At 32.6% G+C, this 23,321-nt stretch overlaps 2 protein-coding genes across 4 annotated transcripts in view; one reads left to right on the top strand and one right to left on the bottom strand.

Moving 5' to 3' along the window:
• The first annotated feature begins 2,629 nt into the window (after positions 1-2,629).
• Positions 2,630-5,004, top strand: LOC132708790 (uncharacterized). The gene is made up of 2 exons (XM_060681368.1): positions 2,630-4,656; positions 4,711-5,004. Exon 1 carries the CDS (start codon positions 2,669-2,671, stop codon positions 4,508-4,510), a length of 1,842 nt encoding a protein of 613 aa, XP_060537351.1. The 5' UTR covers positions 2,630-2,668; the 3' UTR covers positions 4,511-4,656; positions 4,711-5,004.
• A 12,008-nt stretch (positions 5,005-17,012) lies between these two features.
• Positions 17,013-23,321, bottom strand: part of LOC132708719 (G-protein coupled receptor dmsr-1-like) — a 283,401-nt gene continuing 277,092 nt past the window's right edge. For 2 of the 3 annotated variants that reach the window (XM_060681248.1, XM_060681249.1), the window contains one exon: positions 17,013-19,611. In XM_060681248.1, the coding sequence (XP_060537231.1) occupies positions 19,448-19,611 (164 nt within the window). In that variant the 3' untranslated portion in view covers positions 17,013-19,447. The remainder of the gene's footprint in view (positions 19,612-23,321) is intronic. The other variant, XM_060681250.1, reaches the window with a different exon arrangement.

The raw sequence follows: 23,321 nt of genomic DNA, 5'->3' as shown, positions 1-23,321 counted from the left end.
GCTGATTTTAAAATTCTGTTTTCCAGAATTTTTATTTTCTCTTCTTCCGAAGCCGGCTTGAATTTTTTAGCCGGTACCGGTTCGTCCTCCTCTATAGCAGCCGCATAAAAATTGACGTCCGAGAATTCACGCATCCCCTTCAATAACAATTGTAATTCTTCCTCGTCATCGGCCGCCACTCTCAGGTATCGGACGGGAAGATTTTTTAATTTTCCCTGAACCGTTTCATTCTTCGGTGAATATTTCAAATACAAGTGAACTCTCTTGTTTACAATCTTCACTTCTTTCCTCCCATACCTATGATAATTTGATAGATTTTTAGTAAATTATGGAAAACAAAACAATGAAGGTGACAGACTTACCTGAATAATTTTTTTAAAAATACCGCCAGCATCTTGTTGGAAAGTCTGGCGGGATCCGTTGACTCAAAAATTAATGTTGACGGAGTGTCCATAGTCGTTGTGTACAATGATTCCTTGTCGTAGAGTTCGATATATTTATATGCATTTATTTTTTTTAATTATTATCTATCCTAAAATTTCCACTTCGTCAGCACGATAATAACACAGTGCATTCATAATATTAAAAGCGATTACGTTATATTTATCAATTGCGCAAAACATAATAGTTTTGACCCTAACCCCGCTATCCGATAAAAGCGGTAAAATTCTACAAAGTGATATTATTTATCACATACGCGTCTATTAGAATAGACAAAAAAGTCTGCTGCGTATAAGTAAAAATGTCTGAAATCAGTGAGTTGAGTGAAAAAACGCTGCTGAAAATTAAAGAAGTTGGTGAGTTAATTAAAACAAAACATGAATATTGCAAGTGGATAAAATTTCTGAACAGAAACAATTTAATTTTGAAAAAATATTTAAAAAGTGTATCGTCATCGTCGACAGACAGAAAAGCGGTGGCAAAAATAGAATCAAATTTAAGTCTTTTAAAAAATTTCAAAGAACAATTCAAACATCATAAAACAGTTAAAAAAAATAATGCAAAATTAATTTGGGTTGATAACGAGTCTTGCTTTAAAAATCGTATTAAAACGGGAGCAATAGTTAATTTAGATATTAAAGATCCTATAATATTTTTTAGCAAGGCGTTTAGATCATTCTCTTGTCAAATAAAAAAAGCCCTTCGGGAGTCCCTAATTAAAGTTAACGTAATATTTCTTGCAGATTTTGTAAAACCACAAACGGGCGAAACCGATGTAAAACATTTTTCCACCAAAAATCGCGTCATCGATCATAATACCGATTTGAAAGAATTTTATAGTAATTATATTAAAAATAATATATTAACAAAATTAGAGGATTTTCAAGAGAGGGATTCTGGTTGGGCTCTTCACCGGATTCTACAATTAAAAGTTAACATTAATAATTATACACCGATAAATATCGGTCTTTCAACTTATGTATCGATGCCAAAATTTATTATTAATAAAAAAGCTGTTCTTAATATTCAAAATAACGATGAATATTGTTTTCTTTGGTCTATCGTTGCCGCGCTACATCCTTGTCGTACAAATCAAAATCCGCGTATTACCTATTCATATCCTCATTTCAGTGAAGTTTTAAAATACGATGGCATTGAATTTCCAATCAAATTAAAAGACATAAAAAAGTTTGAAGAAATGAATAATATTTCCATAAACGTTTTCTCATTAGAAAAGCGGGAAATTGTACCGGCGTGTTTAAGTCAATTCTCTTATTTAAGAACGGTTAATTTATTGATGCTTCCCACCGATATAACCAATGATTACGACGACGACGACGACGACGACGACGTCGACAACAATAATCTCTCTAATCACATTAACAATTTTGAGACAGTTTTTCATTTCGCATTAATTAGAAGTTTATCACGGTTATTATCGAAACAAAGCGGAGATTCGACTCATAGCAGATTTTATTGCGATAGGTGCTTAAATCATTTTTATTCACAACAAACTTTAAATAAACACATATTTAGTTGCAGAAAATTAAATAAAACCAAAATTACGCTCCCAACTGAACAAGAGAAACACGTAACATTTTCGCATTTTAAAAATAAAGAAAAAGTACCGTTTGTTATTTACGCGGATATCGAGTGTATTTTACAAAAATACGAAGATTCCGCTGCGACGGGAAACATTAAAAAATATCAAAAACATATTCCTTGTAGTATTTCTTATTATCTGTTGTGCAGTTACGATAATAATCTTTCCAAATTTAACTTGTATACGGGTAAAGATTGTATGAGCTGGTTTTGTCGACAATTACAAGAACTGGCCCTACAATTAAATCCTATATTTAACAATGCTGTTTCAATGACACCTTTGACTGAACATGAAAAAGAATCATTTTATACATCAACCACATGTCACATTTGTTCAAAACCATTTACCGAAAATGATTTAAGAGTAAAAGATCATTGTCATTTCACGGGAAAATATCGAGGAGTTGCTCATTCTTCTTGCAATCTTAATTACAAGGACGATCATATGATACCCGTGGTATTTCATAACTTAGGATACGATCTACACTTTTTTATTAAAAACTTGGCAACTGAAATTCCCGGTTCGGTAATATTACTACCTCGTAACAAAGAAAAATATATATCGTTTACAAAATATATCGAAAACACGAGCGTTAATTTTCGATTTTTAGATTCGTTCAGATTTATGGCTAGTAGTTTGGATAAGTTAAGTTGTTATTTAGACCCTAGCGAAAAAAACATTACTAGAAGCTTTTGCGAAAATCTCGAAGAATTTCAGTTGTTACAGAAAAAGGGAGTCTTTCCGTATGAATATCTAGATGATTGGGAAAAATTGAACGACGTCGAATTGCCCCCGATTGAAAATTTCTATAGTAAACTTAGAAAATCCGGTATTACGATAAAAGATTACGAGCATGCCAAAAATATTTGGACAACATTCAAAATTCAAAATTTACGCGAATATATGGAATTGTATTTGAAAACAGACGTACTATTATTGACGGACGTTTTCGAAAATTTCAGAAATGTATGTCAAAAAACGTATGGCTTGGAATGTTTGAAATATTACACGGCACCGGGTCTGGCATACGATGCATGTCTTCTCATTTCAAATGTTCAACTAGAATTAATTACGGACATCGATCAATTAATGATGATCGAAAAAGGAATACGCGGTGGAATTTCACAATGCAGTAACCGATACGGTAAGGCTAACAATAAATACATGGAAAACGATTATAATCCAGACATTCCTTCATCATATTTAATGTATTTCGATGTAAATAACCTATATGGAACGGCAATGAGACTACCACTACCGACGGGTGGGTTCCAATGGATCGATAATAACGCATTTTATTCTATCATAAACACGTCGGACGATTCTGACGTTGGGTATCTTCTTGAAGTAGATATAGAATATCCTACAATACTTCACGATATCCACAAAGATCTACCTCTATGTCCGGAACGTTTGATTCCACCAACGGGTCAAACAAAACAGCCGAAATTATTGACAACATTGTTTGATAAAAAAAACTACGTAATACATTATAAAAATCTCAAACAGGCTCTTCAGTTAGGTTTACGTGTTACAAAAATTCATAAAATATTACAATTTAACCAATCTCCGTGGTTGAAAACCTACATTGACCTAAACACACACTTGAGGCAGCAAAGCAAAAACGAATTCGAAAAAATTTTTTTTAAATTAATGAATAATGCCGTTTTCGGCAAGACTATGGAAAACGTTCGGAAATATAAAGACGTTAAACTGGTAACAAGTTGGTCGGGACGATACGGTGCAAAGAGTTATATTTCAAAACCAAATTTTCATAGCTTAACAATTTTCGACAATGACATGGTTATCATTGAAATGAAGACATTGAATATTAAATTTAATAAACCCATTTACGCTGGTTTTAGTATTTTAGAAATTTCAAAAACATTTTTATACGATTTTCATTATCATTATATTATACCAAAATTCGGCAAGGATGTAAAACTCTTGTATTCAGATACAGATTCGTTAATATATAATTTTTACGTTGACGATATTTATAAATGTATTCGAGAAGATATTCATAAATTTGACACTTCTGATTATCCTCCCGATAACATTTATAATATTCCTTTGGCTAATAAAAAAGTTTTGGGATTGATGAAAGACGAAAACAACGGTAGAATTATGCACGAATTTATCGGATTAAAATCTAAAATGTACGCGATCAAATTATATTATTCAAATGTAGAACGAGAAAAATCTTCTAACAAAAAAGAAGGCGAAACTATTAAAAAAGCCAAAGGTATTACCGGTTCGTCATTAAAAACAATCACTTTTGAAGACTATTATAATTGTCTGTTTGATAAAACTCAAATGTATACCAACGAACATCTGTTTCGTAGTAAAAACCATGAAGTTTTTACGGTAAACCAAAGGAAAATTGTTTTAACACCGTTCGATGATAAGAGAGTGGTTAATTATATATTAACTGATACATTGCCTTGGGGATATAAAACAAATTAAATTTTATGTTAAAAAAATATTCACTTGTTTTAATTAATACAATTTCATAAGCAGCAAAAACTCACTTGTTTTATCATTTTTGTTTTAATTAATTCAATTTCATAAGCAGCAAAACTCAACAATTTTAAATAAGACATTATTAAAAGGTAAGAACCTATTTGTTTTCTATAGTCATAATTTAATACAATTTTTTTTCACAGCATTCTAACGTCGAGTCACTGAAAATTTGCGTTAAAGTGTTTAGTCAAGTACGAAGCAGCAGCAGCCATGAATAGTGATCGTTACGTAACAACAACAACCGAAAAAAAAGTGAAACAAGATGTTTCGGAAAACTCCAAAGTCTACTACTATAACGGTACCAAGTACTGTAATAGCTGTAACAAATCTTTTTGCTTTTGTGAAGAATCCATTAAAAATCATCCAATATGTAATATAAAATATTGTTCGCAATCAACAAATCGTTCGAACAATATAAGTTTATATTGCGACGAAGTTATTCCATCATCGTCGTCGTCGTCGTCGTCGTCGTCGTCACCACCAGCGACCAAAAAAACAAGGATTTAGAACATACCCTATAGAAGAAGAAGAAGAAGAAATACGTTGTGGTGTTTAGCAAATTTATATCGGATGTCAATACTTTGTAAATGTTTTCAATAAATCATCAATTTTATCGGTGCACATTTATTTAATTGTATTCACCTCGACAACCTTTTTAGATATTATTTTGTTTTCTATTCCAACTTATAAATGTAAATGTTTTAAATAAATCATCAATTTTATCGGTGCACATTTATTTAATTGCATTCACCTCGACAACCTTTTTAGATATTAATTTGTTTTCTATTCAAACTTATCAATGTAAATGTCTTAAATAAATCATCAATTTTATCGGTGCACACTTATTTAATTATATCGACCAGCGCGCATACACGACGACGACGCGATAACGTGCCGGCCCAGTTACGCTAGGGGAACAGCGCGCGCGTCGGCGGCGGCGGCGTTTATCTCCGAAGGTTCGCGGTTCGAATCCCGCCCGCGCGAGACATCGGCGGCGGCGGCGGCGGCGGTCGCTTTTTTCGGCTCTCAAAAATTTCTCACCCCCGCACCCCCACACCCCCCGTAGTGTCGAAAAGGCACTACGAAATTTATTTTTTCTACGAACCCCTTTTTTTACCGGGGTGCAATTGCCAAAAAGGCACTAGCGACTATGACGTCATAAAATGTTTTTTAATCAGTGACACCACTTTTTCCCCAAGGGGAGGCGCCAAAAAGGCACTATGACGTCACACCTCGACACAGGTGTAATTACCTTACCCACCCCCAGGGGTCCCCGTACACCTGTCTACACCCTAATGGTGACAGTTTCCACTTCTTCGGCGTGACCTTTACTTCTTTTACATGACCCCCCTTACGAAGAACTGGCTTTGGTACACTGCTGATGGAAAATGCCATCGGTGACCTTGAATCGTCACAGTCCCGCGTTAGAATAACTAAGTGACACCACTTTTTCCCCAAGGGGAGGCGCCAAAAAGGCACTATGACGTCACACCTCGACACAGGTGTAATTACCTTACCCACCCCCAGGGGTCCCCGTACACCTGTCTACACCCTAATGGTGACAGTTTCCACTTCTTCGGCGTGACCTTTACTTCTTTTACATGACCCCCCTTACGAAGAACTGGCTTTGGTACACTGCTGATGGAAAATGCCATCGGTGACCTTGAATCGTCACAGTCCCGCGTTAGAATAACTACTCAAGTGTCGAATATTTTCCCCACGCGACAGTTGGGCTGAGTATAGACTGGCTAATGCTAACTACAAAAGAATGATCAAAGAAACAAAATCCAAGGCATATGCCAATTTTATAACTAGAGCCAGCAACATGAGCAAAAGTTGTTGGACCTTGATTAACCATGAAACTAACCGAGCCTCAAAGGCTATACCCAACTCAATCACACCCAACGAATTTAACTCTTACTTCTCCAATGTAGTAAATGACCTAGTATCATCCATTGGGAAATCCAGTGACCCATATGTGTACCTTACGAAAACACCCTCTACGTGTAAATCTTTCTTCTTAAGCCCGGTCTCTGAGAGTGAGATGTATGGCATTATTATAGGTCTAAACAACTCAAGTTCTACCGATTGCTTCGGCTTAAATTCAAAAATATTGAAACACACCATTGAGTACATCGTGGGTCCCCTGGCAGCCATAACGAACGCAGTGTTTTCGAGTGGCGTATTTCCTTCGGATCTAAAACTTTCGAAAATAATTCCCATTCACAAAAAAGACGATCAACATACACCAAATAACTTTAGGCCCATTGCAATTACCCCTATATTCGGTAAAGTCATTGAGAAAGCCCTGAAGGCCCGCCTGTCACTGTTTTTTGAGGAAAATAAACTTCTGTGTGAATCGCAGTTTGGCTTTCGTGAGGGGAAATCCACGACCCATGCACTTAGGCACTTTGTGAACAGTGTGGTGCGGGGTTTCGATGCTGGCGACGTATCAAAGGCACTTCTGTACGACCTTACGAAAGCGTTTGACTGCGTCGATCACGATGTGCTCTTAAACAAATTAAAATTTTATGGCGTCAGAGGTATCCCTCTAAAGTTAATAAAATCGTATCTTAGTAACAGGTTTCAGTATGTTGAGTTTGGTGGAGTGTCGAGTGATGATGCTCTTCCAGTGAGCTGCGGTGTCCCACAGGGCTCGGTTCTTGGGCCGTTGCTCTTCATCATTTATATAAATGATCTGCCATTGTCCGTGCCAGATGCGAATGTCACCTTGTTTGCTGACGACACTGCCATTCTGTTAACAGCTAAGCATCAACGAATGCTTAGTGAAGATGTCAGCGTAGCAACAAATGTTCTCCAGCAATGGTTTTCTGCAAATAACTTAGTCCTCAATAAACAAAAAACTCAAGAACTTACCTTCTCCTGCAGTAAAGTCGACTATCTGTATCAAAATAATATAACCCTCTTGGGATTCGTAATTGACAGGACTCTGTCATGGTCAGGCCAGATTCATGAGGTCTGTGCAACGTTGTCTCGGCGACTGTTCTTACTGAGACATCTCAGCCATTGTCTAACCCCGGCGGCCCTTAGGATAGCCTATTTTGGGCTTTTTCATAGTGTGCTGTCTTATGGCATTGTGCTTTGGGGTGGGGTTGGATATACGGAAAGAGCTTTTCGTTTGCAAAAGAAGGCTGTGCGGGTGCTCTGCGGTGCCAACCCGATTGCCCACTGCAAGCCCATTTTCTCTGACTTCCAGGTTATGACGCTGCCTTCTACTTATATATACCGATCTATCCTGTATATTCACGAAAACGCGGATGTCCATGGGACACTTGGCAATAGACATGAGTATAATACTAGGTATGTTGACATGATCACCCCACCTCACTCCAGACTGACGTCCTCACAAAACAATAAGATTAATGTTAAACTGTATAATGTTCTCCCAAATAATATAAAAAATCTACCATACAGACAATTTAAAAAGAGAATGAAAAGTTTTTTTACTGATAATCCTTTCTATGATATTAATGAATACTTGGAGTTGATCAAACATACTACACTTGAATAGACCACTGCGTTAGTGTGTTAGTTCTCAAAATTTGTACAACCTTTTATATTATATATATAAATTCTTTTGTATTGTTAACCTTTGACGTACCATTTGTTGTTTTTGTGACGTATCTGAATGGCCAATAAATTCTATTCTATTCTATTCTATCATTATAAAAGAAAGCCCAACAGAGGTGTTTCAAATTAAACGCACAGGGAAAAATGGTAACTAATTTAATTAGACAGCGTGTAGTGCAACAAGCGAGTATATAAGCAAAATATTTTGTTTTACTAAATTGAATAGTCAACCTAATACTATTTAAAAGGTCTTATAACTGTGATAAGTAGTGGTTGACCCGGCCAATAATGGACCACTACCGATATTTTCAAATGTGTATTTCGTAAGTCATTGCCGCCAACTTATTGCAGGCCTATTTTTAATAAACGAATTAATCATGTTCCTCAAGTTTTTAATATTTGATCCAGCCTTCTCCCATTTGTTTTTAAGGTATTTTAAGGTATTGATTTTTCTGAAACGATTTTGTTATTTATTATCTGACTTAAATTTTTTTGATGACATTTTCATTATTAGGGAATCATTTTAATTCTTGCTAGGCCTAATTTTTCTCCTTTATTAAATCTAGTATCAGCGGTCACATCCAATAATTATTGAGGCCTAAAAAATCAGTTTTTATGTTACACAAGTTACCAACTTCTTGTGAGACATCTTTCAATAAGGACCGATAACATTTTTAATTAAGACTGTGCATTTTGTACCATGCTGTCGAATTGAAGTATTTTTTGAAGTTATTTTTAAATTATTTCCCCTAATTGGGCGCCAGATGTCATCGATAGTAGCTGTCATAAGTTCCCTAGTTTTTGCTTCCTAAAATTACACTGATGTGCTTTATTATTTGTTGTTCGGGTGGTACATTTATTATTGAACACTCCTTCAAAGGGAGTTTTGACTTAGTATGTCGAATTAAATCGGCTTTGTGGGTCTAATTGCACTTTTGCATATTTTACAAAAGGCTTCTAGATAACAACAAGCCAATCTTAAGGACTAAACATTTAAGAAGCCAAACCTGGCAACAGTGCTAATATGAAAACAACTCCGCCATTCCAAACTAGTTTAGCATCCTCCAGAGGCATCATTGAATTGTAAAATCGGCAATAGCTGCCGTTCAGTTTATTGAGGCAGAAGAAGGGGCATCTCCAAAAGGTCTGATTTATGGCACGAGTCAATTTGCTTTGTACCATCGCAATTGACTGTTTAAGAAATATACATTAATAACGGCCCCTAACCCATCTATAGTATATTCAATAATAGACGTTATAGACCTTCAAATGGAATACGTATTTATTAAGATACTTTTTAACCCCTTAGCAGAAAATTACAAAATTTTAATATGATTCTTCTGGGCGATTGTTAGTTGTTGATTTTTGATATTTTCCCTAAATAATCTTTATTTTTTTATTTTACTAAGCGCCTTTCTAGGATGTATTCAAGCCGTTGACAACCAACCTGCAGGATATTTTCGTAGTTAGTTAGTAATCACTAATTAGGATTTTCGTGTTTCCAATCTGATATTCGATAGATTTTTGAACTAAAAATAATCACAGAAAAAATACGTTTTTGTTATTCTTTGTTCGAGTTCTGCTTTCTCTTCTCCTTCCCTGACATTACGCCGTTTTGTTATAGTTGTCTAGTAATGGCAAGAAGGGATTCCAGACTAATTCCTTGATAAAGCTCAGAGAAATAGACGTTGAAACAAATATTGTTGAATTTTATTTCATATAGATCTCTAACCCTTATATTGGAATACGTATTTTTCTAAATATCTTGGTAACGACTTAGTAGAAAATGAAATAAATAAATATATCATGATTTCTGTGACAGAGGTAAGCGTTTTAATTTAATAATGAGCTTGTCTGTTATCTTTATACTCCAGCGTAACGTAATTGCAGACCTTGTTTTGCCTTAGGTGCCTTGCTTATTTGTTGTGTTTCTATTTAACTTAAATTTTCTAAATAAAATCGTTTTATTAAAGAAGCTGTTTTATCCATAGTTTGCTGATGAATTGGTTTCAGAAATGTTAATTAATAAATTACTTTCAAAATTTATTAATAAATGTTAGTACAAAATTCAACTGTTTAAAGGCACTCGACTAATTAATTTTTCTGAAATATGTATTTTTCGACATGCAATGATTTACATTTCATTTTATTTTATTTTATAAAAAAATTGAAGGAGACAAAAAAAAATTCGTAATAAAACACATTTCATTTTTAACAGACTGTTTGATTTCATTGATTTCTAGTTTCTTTAAAGCTTTTATTGATTTCAAATGAGGAGATTTACTAATAGCATTGATCAATATTATACCATCAAAATGGGGCTACTGTCCCAGGTGATGAAATGAAGCTTTTCCCAACAGATTTTGTTTGTAACTTAGAGATATTCTCAACTTTAGATTGCTCTTGCTCTATTTTTTGGATATCATCAGTAGTGTTATGCTTATGCTTTTATCCTAACGTCTACATAACCACTAAGTTGTTTTGCATTTGTTTTGAAATACTCTGTATGTATAGCATTTTGTTACCTTTAGTAACTGTATACTGTATCAGTTGTCACATTAATTTTATGTAAATATAAATAGAATTTTCGTTAAATTCATTAGGCAAATTAAATCATCAAAATCACAAGTTCTCCAATAAAAATATGTGGAGAAAATAACTAATTGATCATAATTAACCGCCTAGTTCTGATTGGTCTTCGCCTTTAGAACATTAATGCGGAAAATGAGCATTGTGAAAATCAGTAGGTGAAAAAAAAGGGAAAATAATTGTTTTAAAAAGACTCTATTATCCAATACTTCAGGGCTTAGTAAGGTTCAGTTCTAGGTGAGTGATTAAAACACCGTTTAAACTAGCCGTGTATATACAATACATCGGCATGGTTTATTTTTATGCTTGAACATTTAACATATGTTGTTACAATTTACCCTGTTAGTTATTAGGAGAAATAATATTACCTGTAATAACTATTGAAAGTTTAAACATTTAACAAATACCTGTTATATGTTTATTTAAACCGGCTGAAATTTTCGAAACATATGTGATTCCTAATTTTATTATTTGCTACGACTTTTAAACGTTATATGTGGCTAAAACGAGCAAGCATAATTAAAGACACGTATAAACATTTAATTTCATAAGATATACATTCAAGAATAAAACATTGAGACAGAATTCGCTTCCATTAGTTGTTACTATCATTACTTTAGCAAACGTTTTTGAATACACATGGCAAACATAAACATGTACATGGGTAGTTTGTAACAATTCGACAGTGAAGTTAACAACAATGACGATGTGTATTAGGTTATCCTTTAATTTGAGAATTTAACTCAACCTTTCGGCTACACTCGCGACACAGATATTAACGGATATATAGATTATATAAGATGCCATCAATACGGTAAAACCACAGAAGAGTATGATATTTACGGACATGAAGAAACCTACAGTTCGCGCTATTTTTCTTTTTGAAACACAGAAAACTATCAACTTTATGAACGCCCCTTAACATTTTTTGTTTCAAAGGTGTTATTACCAAAGAAAAGAAATTATATACAGAGAGTTTCGAAAGGCATGCGCAGTCGCTTTAGGCGCCATAAAAAAAACAGATGTAAATTTCAAAAAAACAATATGTTAAATCTTTTTGTTTAAATATGGGAACCTCATTTATAATAATACAGGTCTATTTTTTGTGAACTATAGTATTGTTATTTAATTTGAATTATCCATTAAAAGTTCAACTTTCTTTACTCCTGATTTGTTTTGATATATTGCCAATATACACATAATACAACATATATCAGTTTCCAGACACTACGCAAGAATTTTCTTCTCTAACTCTTTGAATTGAAAGTGGCCTTTTAAAAACATTTTTTTTTTTCAAATGCGCCCAGAAACAAAATTTCAATGGATTTAAATCTGATGAACGAGGTTGAGGGAGATTCAATAAATCACCATGAAAAGCTGAATCATCAGTTGTAAAATGTGGCTAAAACCACATTCGACCTCTAGATAAATGAGGCTTGATTTGTGAGTAGTATTATCCCTGTAAAATTTCTCATGTTCTAATTTGCTTGAAAACGATAGGCCAAATCCCTAAGCGACAACTCCTCGAAACTTGTAAAGTGGTATGATTTCAATTTTTGCTTATATAGAGTCCTTAACAAAGAAAGCTCTCAAATATTTCACAATTTATTTACAACAATGTTTGCACTTGAACTACTGTTATTTTCAACACTGTTTAAAATAGCTTCTTCAAATTGGATTTTACATTTTATAAAATTAAATTTGGGTAGTTGTAGACAACCGGTTTGCTATAATTGCCTCAGAAATCTTGTTAACTAAATTCATGGAAAAACTTATACATTGACATGAAAAAAAAAGTTTTCTTAAAAAGTGAACTTACAACTGTTCGCCATCATACAATATCGTCTCAAACAATCAGAAGACATTTAAATGAGGCTGGTTTAAGCAGCAGAAAACAATTATTTTTATGATAAAAAATCAAAACATTATTTTTTCGCCATTTTTCTAGTGTTATATCACACCACCCTTTATTTTAAACAAGAAATCACTTCTAAACATTTTCGCCTTTCTTTGAAACACCCTGTATGTAGCTTTAAAATGTATAATAAATTTTTAAACATAATATGTAAAACACTTTTCATTTATATCGCACGTCACTCAAAAAACCAGAATGAAGAAATAAATAGGTTTTTTGAGGCCATTGTCAGAACGAGCAGCTGCGTTCTAATTACCTACCACCAATAGAAATACGAAAATCATTAGTAGCTATTGTTGAAACATTGGTCAATTTTAAATGTTTGGGAAATAATCAGTGTGTAACATTATCCAATAGATGAGGAGTTATAAAAAAAAATTGCCTATTAAAGCTTAGGACTTCTGTTCCCTGTTTCTGAGTGCTAGGTGAGTAAATTAAAAAACACTGTCTAAACTAGCCGTTTGTGGGCTCAGTACATGGGCAACGTTTATTCGTGTATATATTTTTAATATAATGTTCTTACAATTTACCCTGTTAGTTATTAGGAGAAAGAACAATATTTCCACAAATGTAATAACGATTGAAAGGTTGAACATTTAACACATAACGACTATATATTTATTTAAAGTGGCCGACATTTTTAAAATGGATTGAAACATGTGATTCCTAATTATTTACTAGAACTTTTAAAGTTAAGTGTCTAAAATGAGCGATTCTATGGCATGGACACAAATGCGAATGTGCATACGTATAAACATTAAATTTGATAAGATATACGTTCAGGAATAAAACATTGAGACAGAATTCCATTAGCTGCTATTATCATTTACCTTAGTAAACGTTTTTGAATACACATGGCAAACATAAACACGTACATTAGTATTTCATAACAATTCGACAGTGAGCTTAACAACATTGATTACGTGTATTATGTTATCCTTTAATTTCAGAATTTTAACGCTTAACCATTCCACTACACTAGTGACACAGATAGTGACGTATATTTAGGTTAGATTAAATGCCATCAATACGGTAAAACCACATTTTCACACATGGAGAATCTACGCTGGGTGGTATTTTTTTTGAACACTGACAACTATCAACTTTATAAACAGCCATGTTGAACATTACAAGTATTATTGGTTGAAATTGAAGTTTGGGATGAACTGCAACATTTTTAATTTCTAAGGTGTATCTATGCAGAGTGTTTCGAAAGACATGCGTCAACGTTTTAAGCTGGAAATGGTTTGAATAATCCATTCAAATTTGGAGTTTTTTAACTCCTACGTTGTTTTGGTATTTGCTAGTAAAATTGATAAGACGTATTTTTATCAACAAACAATACACTTGGTTCTAATAAATTAACATGCCTCTTGCGGATTTTGCTTCGCCTTACCATAAACCAAGGGCATTTAATTTTTATCTTAAAAACGAACAGTAAAATATTGTAATAGTGTAACTATCATAAGAACACACCTTTTGCGTATTTCTTTGTTATTTTAAAATGAGAGAGAGATTGAATGACCACCCCTATCATTCTCAACTGAATTTTTGGGAAAAACTTATGCAATCACATAAAAATCTCCATTTTTTTACGTTTTATTTAGAACCATTGACGTCTCCTACAATTTTTTCATAATGCTTACTGTTTCGTAATAAAAGAATAAAATCTAAATCACTACATAAAAAAAATTAGATAAAAAATCTAGTGGGATGCTGCCTTTCACTAATACTTTATTTTACATTTCTCATCTACTTTGAATGCAAAATACGACTAATTAAATAAAAAATGCATAAATGCATGCATAAAACTTGCATTTTTGTTTCGCTTTAGGTGTCTTGCTTATGTTGTTTTTATTTATTCATTGAGTAAATAAATAGTTTTTGAAGAATGTTTTTATTTATTCATAGTGTAGGCATGAATGAACGTAATTTTTTAGAAGATAAATGTGGATCAGCTTAATTTACTGTTATTTTTTTTGGTAAATTCAAATTTTATGAAAAAATTGCAAATAGACAAAAACTCCTTTAAATAAAATATATATAGATTTTTTAAAAAATTTTGTTAATGAAAATGATAGGGCTATTGTTCCATCTATTTTTTTTATGATAAAAAACATTTAATTTTAAATGCCTTAATGGCCCTTAGGTTTTTCGCTTTTATTTTGAAACACCCTGCATTTTGTTAGCTTTAAAATGTTTTATTAACTAACTTTTAACATTTATAACGATAGCCATAAAAGGTAAATTGTAAAACATAGGATGTAAATCATTATTAATTTATATAGCAGTTCACCGAAGAAACAGGAAACACATTGTCGCATTAACCCATACAATTTATTTGTAATTAATTTTTTTTTAGAAAGAATAATCATATCATAAAAAGTTCTAATTTGGTTACTTCATTAGAACGAGCTGCTGGGTATCCTCTTTTAGATTTAAATATATGAAAATCAGTGTTGGGGCGATTGGTGAAGTAATGATGCATTGTAAATAACATTATTCAATAGATAAGGGGTTATTAAAAAAATATTTTGCCGAATAACCTTTACTACTTCTAGTGCTTGTTACTCGGTTCTTTATATTTTTATATATTTACAAAATGGATTCGAACAGGTGAGTCTAATTATTGACTAAAACTTTTAAATGTTAAGGGGCTCCATTGAGCGAGCTTACTATAAACACCTATAAACATTGAATGTCATAAGAATAAAACATTGAGACATAATATGCTTCTATTTGTTGTTACTATCATTATTTTAGCAAACGTTTTTGAATACACATGGCATATATCAACACGAGCAAAGGTAGTGGGTAACAATTCGACAGTGAAGTTAACAACAATGACGATGTATAATAGATTAAGTTTGAGAATTTAATTCTTAAACTTTCGACTATACTCGTGACACAGATATTAACGGACATATCGAAAATCTATACAGAATGTGCCAAGAAAGATGCGCCATTCAAAAAAGAGGGAGAAAAAGTTAACGACTAAAAACGCATTTTTTAAAATATATTTAATATTTTTTGCATCATATTGTTTAAATATGGCAAACTGATTTAGGATAATGCAGGGGTAATTAAACAGATTACAATTATTTACTACCATATCTAAGAATTTGCAACATATATGAACATTTTTTTTCTTTTTTTTATGACGAATCTACAACCATTATAGCATATTTTTTGAAACATCCTGTATATATATATTATCTATAGTGTCTACAAAATAGAATATCAATAGTCGTAATTTTCAAAACAATAATGGCTGCCTTTGTTTTTGAGAGCAATAGGAATCTAGTAGACTTATTTAGGTAGCATTGAGATATAACGATTTTTAAAAAAAAAGGTATAACCTTTAGGACACTAGCTTCAGTTATGTTAATTTAAATCTAACACTATTTATGCACTTTTAAATTGTATTAACATAAAAAAAATTATTTGTTTTATGTTCATTCCTGTATTATTATTATTATTATTATTATTATTATTATTATTATTATTATTATTGTGGATCTTCACTTAAGTTTGCTTCATTTTATGGTCTACTTTATAATTTACCGAGATCACTCAATACACCTGGATTAGACTTTTTAAAATTGTTAATTTCATTCATGTGAGCTGTTTTAGCAAGACGGTTTTGTGCAAGCTCAGTGGGTGGTTCATTTCTAGAACGTCTTTTATTGCTTCGCATCCTGTTGATCCTATCACTAATAAGGTGATTTTGGTTCTCATACCCCATGTTCTTTCAATATCAATTTGGGAAGTATCAGCCGTTTCTCTGCTTCTTTTTGAGTGATGTTGTAGCACGATTGGATTGCCACATCTATTAATGTTTTTGTTATTAATATATTTTAAAAATGTTCCCGTGCAAGTGGGCTGCAACTGCGTTATGACGCTCGAAGTATTCTTTTCTACAAGGACCGAGCAACCTAAAACAATGTGGTCTTTGCCTGTCTTGAGGATTGTGGCAGTACGTTAATTGGTTGCTATCAACTGTTCTTGGCATGTAAAAAAACTGCTTGAATTTAAGACCAGTATGATTTACGAATTGTTCTTTGGGCATTTACGTATTTTTGGGAAATCAAAAATATGTTCAATTGTTCACTTTGACAAAGAAATTTAAACAGTTTATATCTTTTCAAAGAAACTTGCACAGGCTACTGTAATACTTTTTAAAATTAAAAACTTTTGGATTCCTCCTGCGTCGGTTTCTGTTGAGTCGAACTAACTAACGTTTCGCCAATCATCCTGTTGGCTTATTCAGAGCTTAGCTCTGAAAAAGCCAACAGGATGATTTGCGAAACGTTAGCTAGTTCGACTCAACAAAAACCGACGCAGGAGGAATCCAGAAGTTTTAAAAAAGTTTATACGTATTTAGTAACTACCTTTTCTTATTGTTCACATCAATGAATTTAATTGCTCTGATATAGCCTTTCAGTGCATTGCTTCCAAGATTTTTGATATTTTTTTTGGTATTGGGGCCATTAATCAATTTATAATAGGTATTTTGAGGAACATTGCTACAGTGTTGGAATGAATAATTTACTGTTGAAGCAAGACAAATCGTATTTTTTCACATAATAATAATAATACGAAGATTGCTAAGTAGAATAAAATTAGGATAGGAAGTACATTTTCAAAAAATGTTATAATACATGTTTATTTAAATAATGTAGACTTAAATAATTATTCATTTTTGAAAAGCGAATAAATATCCCAAAAAAAGTACGGGGGACTCCATTAATTTGAGTAGTCACTGGATTATATTGAAAAAGATCTATAAGATGGCTCTTTCATCATCCTTTTATGACACAGGGTATATAAAATATAAAGGGAAACAGATTTTCTGTTTCAACTTGCATCTCAAAAACAAAGCCAGATTATTTTGAAAACGGCTTCTTTTGTTTCATGAGCCTAGTATTGCAAAAACTTTACTTTATCGCTAATAATAGACTAATTAGAAGCAACGACTACAACAATAACAATAATACACAATTGTCTCTACGGTTTATCCCTAGAGTAGGAATGATATAAATCTACGAGAGAAATTGAAACGTTCTTCAAACTGCGTCAATCTGTTACATTTATTTTAGAAGATGTTTAAATTATTTCAACCTTTTATTGATCAGCTTATATTGATTCCATTTTTTATTTTTCAAGAATACCTTACCAATTACTTACAGAAGAACAAACAACGAGCATGGTATGGTACACGGCTGAGCGACATGGGCTGAAGCCTTGAAATATTCTCAAGAAGGGACGAAAATAATATATTTTAAAAATACATATTTGTCTCTCAGATATAAAAATAAAATTATTAAAAAATATTTATTAATTTCTTTTCCTCTAATCGACACAGCCTGCAAGTTTTATTACTTCGAAGTAATGAAACCGACTAACAACTGCCTAATCACGGCACTCATCAATATTTGAATCCTGAGCTATTTTCAACCACAATTGAAGTATTAAGGCAACAAATTACACATTTTGAAAAAAAAATGAAAAAAAATAAAAATCATAATAACTTTAGATACGCATCGGGGATTACAGGAAGCAGTTTCGAGGTCTTTTTAAAGAAAAAGTAAAAGGATACATACAAGGTAGGCCAATTGTTAATTGTTTTTAGCATTTTAAACTTTTTTTTACTAGCTAAATTCTAAAATTGGCGGCGCATCAAAGTAATATTTTTTGTATGGGACACAGACGCACAAAACTAAATTAAATGACGAGCAAAAGTAAGTTTACGTTGCCTAATTTCCCATCTGATTTTCCATCTAATCATATAAATTTTGTAAGCTCTGTCGTATTTGTGTTATAGCCTACTGGTATTTTCCAATAAAATAATTAACCAAAAAAATTCCTTACTTAGATATAATAATTACATTGTTAAATTTATTATTTCGTTATGAAGTTGGGAAAGCTGCAGACGCAGCAGAAAATGTATCCTGAAATATATGAGTTATGAAGATCGACGTAGTTTCAAAAACTTGAAAGTTGACTAAATACATTACTTCGTCAGTGTACATTAACCGAATTCGTGTAGCTATTTTGTCATTTGTTAATTATCATCCATTTCAACAATAATTTTATTATGGTGGGTTTCGTCTCTGCACTTGATAAACGTTGCAACAGTAAACAATACTCAAAACAAATACAACAAATCCTTAAAAAAATATTATCCAATAAATAGAATAGAAAATCAAATAAAAAATCAGGCAATATAAATATACCTTCAGTGGGTTATCGAGTTCTACAAATTCAATCGGCAATCATTTTTTTAAAGTTCGTCGTTAACTCGACACCCTGTATATTTGAAAATAATTTTAACTGATGCATTAGTTCCTTATGATGGCTTTTCTAATAATTAGCTGAAAGAGAACAATTCTTTCTTTCAATCCTTTTTAAATCTAGCGGCTAACCAGTCTAGAAATCGTATACTAAATTGGATAAAAGAATTGGATATCACTAAAAAATTGCGCTGCGAATTTTTGAAACTAAGTAATACTACTAACTATATTTCAAAATTAACCCAAAAAATTTTGAAAATTTAAGTTTTAAGGTATAATATAACTTTTTCGGTATTTTAGAAATACCTCCAAACATCACTACTAATTTATACAAAATTAAATAGCACTCTTTTCTCTCATTATAATTATGCAGCTCTTTCAGGTCACTATTCTTTTACTTAAGTCACATACTTGGACAACATCACAGAACCTTTATGCATGTATAGAAATATGTAAAATATAAATAATTTATAGAGAAAATTTACTTCAGATTTACAAAAGTGCAGCTTGTAGCGCAATGCACGGCTCTTCCTCTTCGTCTTTGCAGCAGCCGCAGAACATGGACCGGAAAACCTGTCGAAACTTTTGGGACATGATGCAGTACAGGACGAAATTGATGGCGGATATCATCAGCGTAAATATGTCCAAAAGGTCACCTGAAACAAAACAAAAATTAGATTCAAATGAGTTGTCAAAATTTGATGCTATTTAGGGGTTTTAGATAAGAATAGATATTAGTTTCCTAACAAGTTCAACTATGAAAACGTTAATTTGATACGTCGCATAGTTTTTGCCAAAGTGCAAACTATTAATTTTGACAAGTTGATGTGTACAGTTTGCATCAGTTTGTGAAAAAAATGGTTTCAGCTACCGCAACTCCAAAGCAAGAGAATACTATTTACAAATCTTTTGGATTCTTCGTGCTAGCAACTGACGCAGGATGAATCCAAAAGATTTGTAAATAATATCACAGTAGCTTCAAAAATTAATGAGAGCGATGGTCACAGGAACAGCGAAATTCGGTTATTTTTAGTGTTGAATCAAAATTTGATGCGTGGGAGATAATAGAAAAAGGAAATATGCAGTTCATAAATGAACCACCACTGGAAAGCAATTTAATTTTTCAGCAATATAGCCCGTCATGCCATATTGTTAGAACTAACTATAATTGGTATGAAAATATTAAACGAAACCTTATAGCATAAAATGAAACACAAATAATAAGTGCTTTTTTAAGGTCTAATACTAAGGAAGTAAACCAGTAAAACCAGAATGCCATTTGTCATTAATATAATCAAAAGAAGTTATTTTAAATCAGAATAAAAAATAACTTTAAGTGGTTCATACGCTGAGGCTAAATAAATATGCAAATAAAAAAATACGCATTTGCAAAATGTCGCTCATTCAGATACAAGGTGACTCACGGTTGCATTTCGTATATATCCAGATCAAATTCATAAAAAAACATTATCAAAATGTTTTAAATCGCTTCTTCAGGAGTGACGCAGAGCAGCATCTTGCTTTCTCTTTTTTACTATTTATACTTCTCAGTCCTACCCAAAGCTTTCAATGACAGTGACATTCGACTAACTAATGATCTTATAAATTCTGATTGAATAAATATTGCTACGGATCATCTACTAAAATTAATCCTACTAAATCAGCTGCTGTAATTTTCGGAAACTATGTTCAAGTTGAAAATACAAAAAGCTTTTGTTAACGATTATTGATACTCCCCTCCAATTTTATGATCCCAGGAAAAGCCTGGCTTTATTCTTGGATTCTACAATTTTTTTCTGTAACTGAAAAACTTAAAACAGCTTATGGTAGTTTATAACAAATTTATTCTTGTCCATACTACTTATCACAAGAGACCAAGAAGCTGCTTTGCGATTTTATGGTGTTGTCTCGTCTGAACCACTGTTCTAGTGTTTACAGCCTTGACGCAGCCGATAAAAGACTACTCATGCTTGAGGTTGATTAATAGAATTCAAAGACGCCAAAGAATTTCAAATTTTTTCCAAACTGCTGGTTGGCATAATAGATTCAAGTTGCAGATGACGTGATTAAAAATAAGTCACTTCGCTATCTGTTTAATAAAATTTCTTTGGGTGAAACCTCTATGGGCTTAATTTGCGTAATAGGGGTTTGCTGACTGTACCCAGTACAGAAAGGAAGTATTTAAAAGGTCAAATTCTTACAATATTGCTGCACTAATTAACTGTCTGGACTGGTCTGGCCTCGGTGCTGCCTACCATGCATTTAGAGCTAAGCAATACTTGTTCATTTTTGTTCAACTTTTCCTATTCTCCTGCTTTTACCTTTTCCCTTTTGCTTCCCTTATGGATATTTATTGTTTATTTACCTACTATATAAGACTTATTCTTTGTAATTTGAAACAATGATTTTTCTTTTTAAATGACGCTTTAACAGTATCTGGATTTTGCATGGATGGCTGCGATTTATTTCAAGCCTTCTACTGCATGTTTTCCTAATTTACTTACACTTATGTAAATCTATTGTAATTTTTCGTTCTGTTGGCAGTAAACGTTATTATTATTATTATTATTATTAGTGTTATTATTATTATTATTACTATTATCATTATTTTAACATAAAAAAACCGGTGTCCGATATTAAAATGCAAGTATCTCGAAAACGGTGTTTTATCGAAATAAATGTGGTATATCTTTGTTAATTAGAAATCATCACTATATGATTATTTTTAAAGATGTAACCGAACGCTACTAATCCGAAGGTTATGTCATGAACTAACGAGATTAATGGGCGAAACTAGCACCCTATACATCTCAACAAATACTCGAAACAAGTTTTCATACCGATATCTCAAAATCTGCCTGTTTTTTATGTATGTGACAATAAAACCCATAGTTGTATTCAGCTTCAGCATTGCCTCATTTTATTCTTCCTACTCTGTAATAGATCTTGCGAGATCTCCTGTCTTCACATTTATTGACCTTTAAGTTAAAAAAAATCAGTTTGCTGTGTCCAACATTTGTATAGGTGCCTGTGTTTTATTGTGACAAAGATTTATACACCGCAATAAATAATTTTTAATGTACCAGTGCGCTTGGTGTGTATAAGCGACAAAAACAAATAGGGTATAATTTCGGCCGAGCAGGAAATAATAGACTTGTTGGAATAATAGGTTCGCATATAATCCGGGAACAAAGAAATATGCTATCTCTAAAGATAACAATCATGTGAAAAGGGGTTTGGGCCATTTTGCAGTCAATGTGCTTGATATAAACATGCATACACTATATACTATACACAGAATGTTTCCAAAAATATGCAAAAAACGAAAATAGAACAGTAAAATATAAATTATGAATGCTCATAAGTTTAGTGAAAAAATTGCAGGAGAAAAACAAGTTTCTAAATAAAGCAAAAAATAATTCAATTGAATTAAATTAATTACACAGGTATACAGTGATTTTGATTTTTGAAAGCTGTTTGATTATTTGTATATTTTTGGAGTCCCTTTTTTCAAAGAACGCTATCATTTTATTAATATACATACCTATGTCATGAATATTTTTGTTCCATGTTAGGCATGATTTTTAAGTGAATTGATTTTTACGAAATTAAATGAGATTTGGCAACATTGCATAATATTAAACTGTTCTACAAAGCAACAGAGTTGGCGCAGAAGCGCCAATACAGCGTCGTAACCTGCTTATGCGCAGCTTGGTTGTTTTGGTCGTCGTACTACTGTGTTCGCGGCTGTTGTCTTCGTTGTTGAGTATTTTTAGTGTTCTAGAACGTATAAATATGAAAGGAAGACTTGTGTGAACAATCCAAATAACTTTTGTTATATATGAAGGAGTTACGTCGAAGAAAAACAAAGGTAAACTCTTTTGTGAAAATTGAATACCGTGCATATTTTGGTCTAAAAATTGGCGACCAAGACAAGTCCTGGGCTCCTCATACTGTTTCTTCCATTTGCGTTAAAGCATGAAGATACTGGCGAAAAGGAAGGAAGATATGTTTAAGCTTTGGTGTTCCTATCAAAGTGATGATTGTTATTTTTGTTCCTGTATTGTTCAAGTATTAAACAGAAAAAATAAGACACAAATTATGTATCAAAATCATGACTCTGCGATTCGACCAGAACATCAGGGGGTGCTTTGTGGTGACCTGCACATGCTCCTAGGACAACAAGGGGGTTATACAAAATTTCCATGATTTATTTGTCAGTGGGATAGTCCCTCTAGAACAAGCCTTACACCTGGTAGCAAAAAGGTAATAAGAGATTACCCATAAAAGTTTTTCTGCCTCCTCTTCATATCAAACATGGCTTGATGAAATAGTTTGTTGAAGCCCTAGACAAAAAAGGACAGCA

The sequence above is a fragment of the Cylas formicarius genome, unplaced genomic scaffold, assembly GCF_029955315.1.
Source record: "Cylas formicarius isolate icCylForm1 unplaced genomic scaffold, icCylForm1.1 PGA_scaffold_12__32_contigs__length_19106922, whole genome shotgun sequence".
Lineage (NCBI taxonomy): Eukaryota > Metazoa > Arthropoda > Insecta > Coleoptera > Brentidae > Cylas > Cylas formicarius.
The sequence above is the reverse complement of the archived record's forward strand: the minus strand, read 5'-3'. Positions and strand labels throughout refer to the sequence as shown.

Bases quoted from the DNA above. Each gene is read 5' to 3' on its own strand.
- LOC132708790 (XM_060681368.1), top strand. From the start codon at position 2,669: ATGGCTAGTAGTTTGGATAAGTTAAGTTGTTATTTAGACCCTAGCGAA.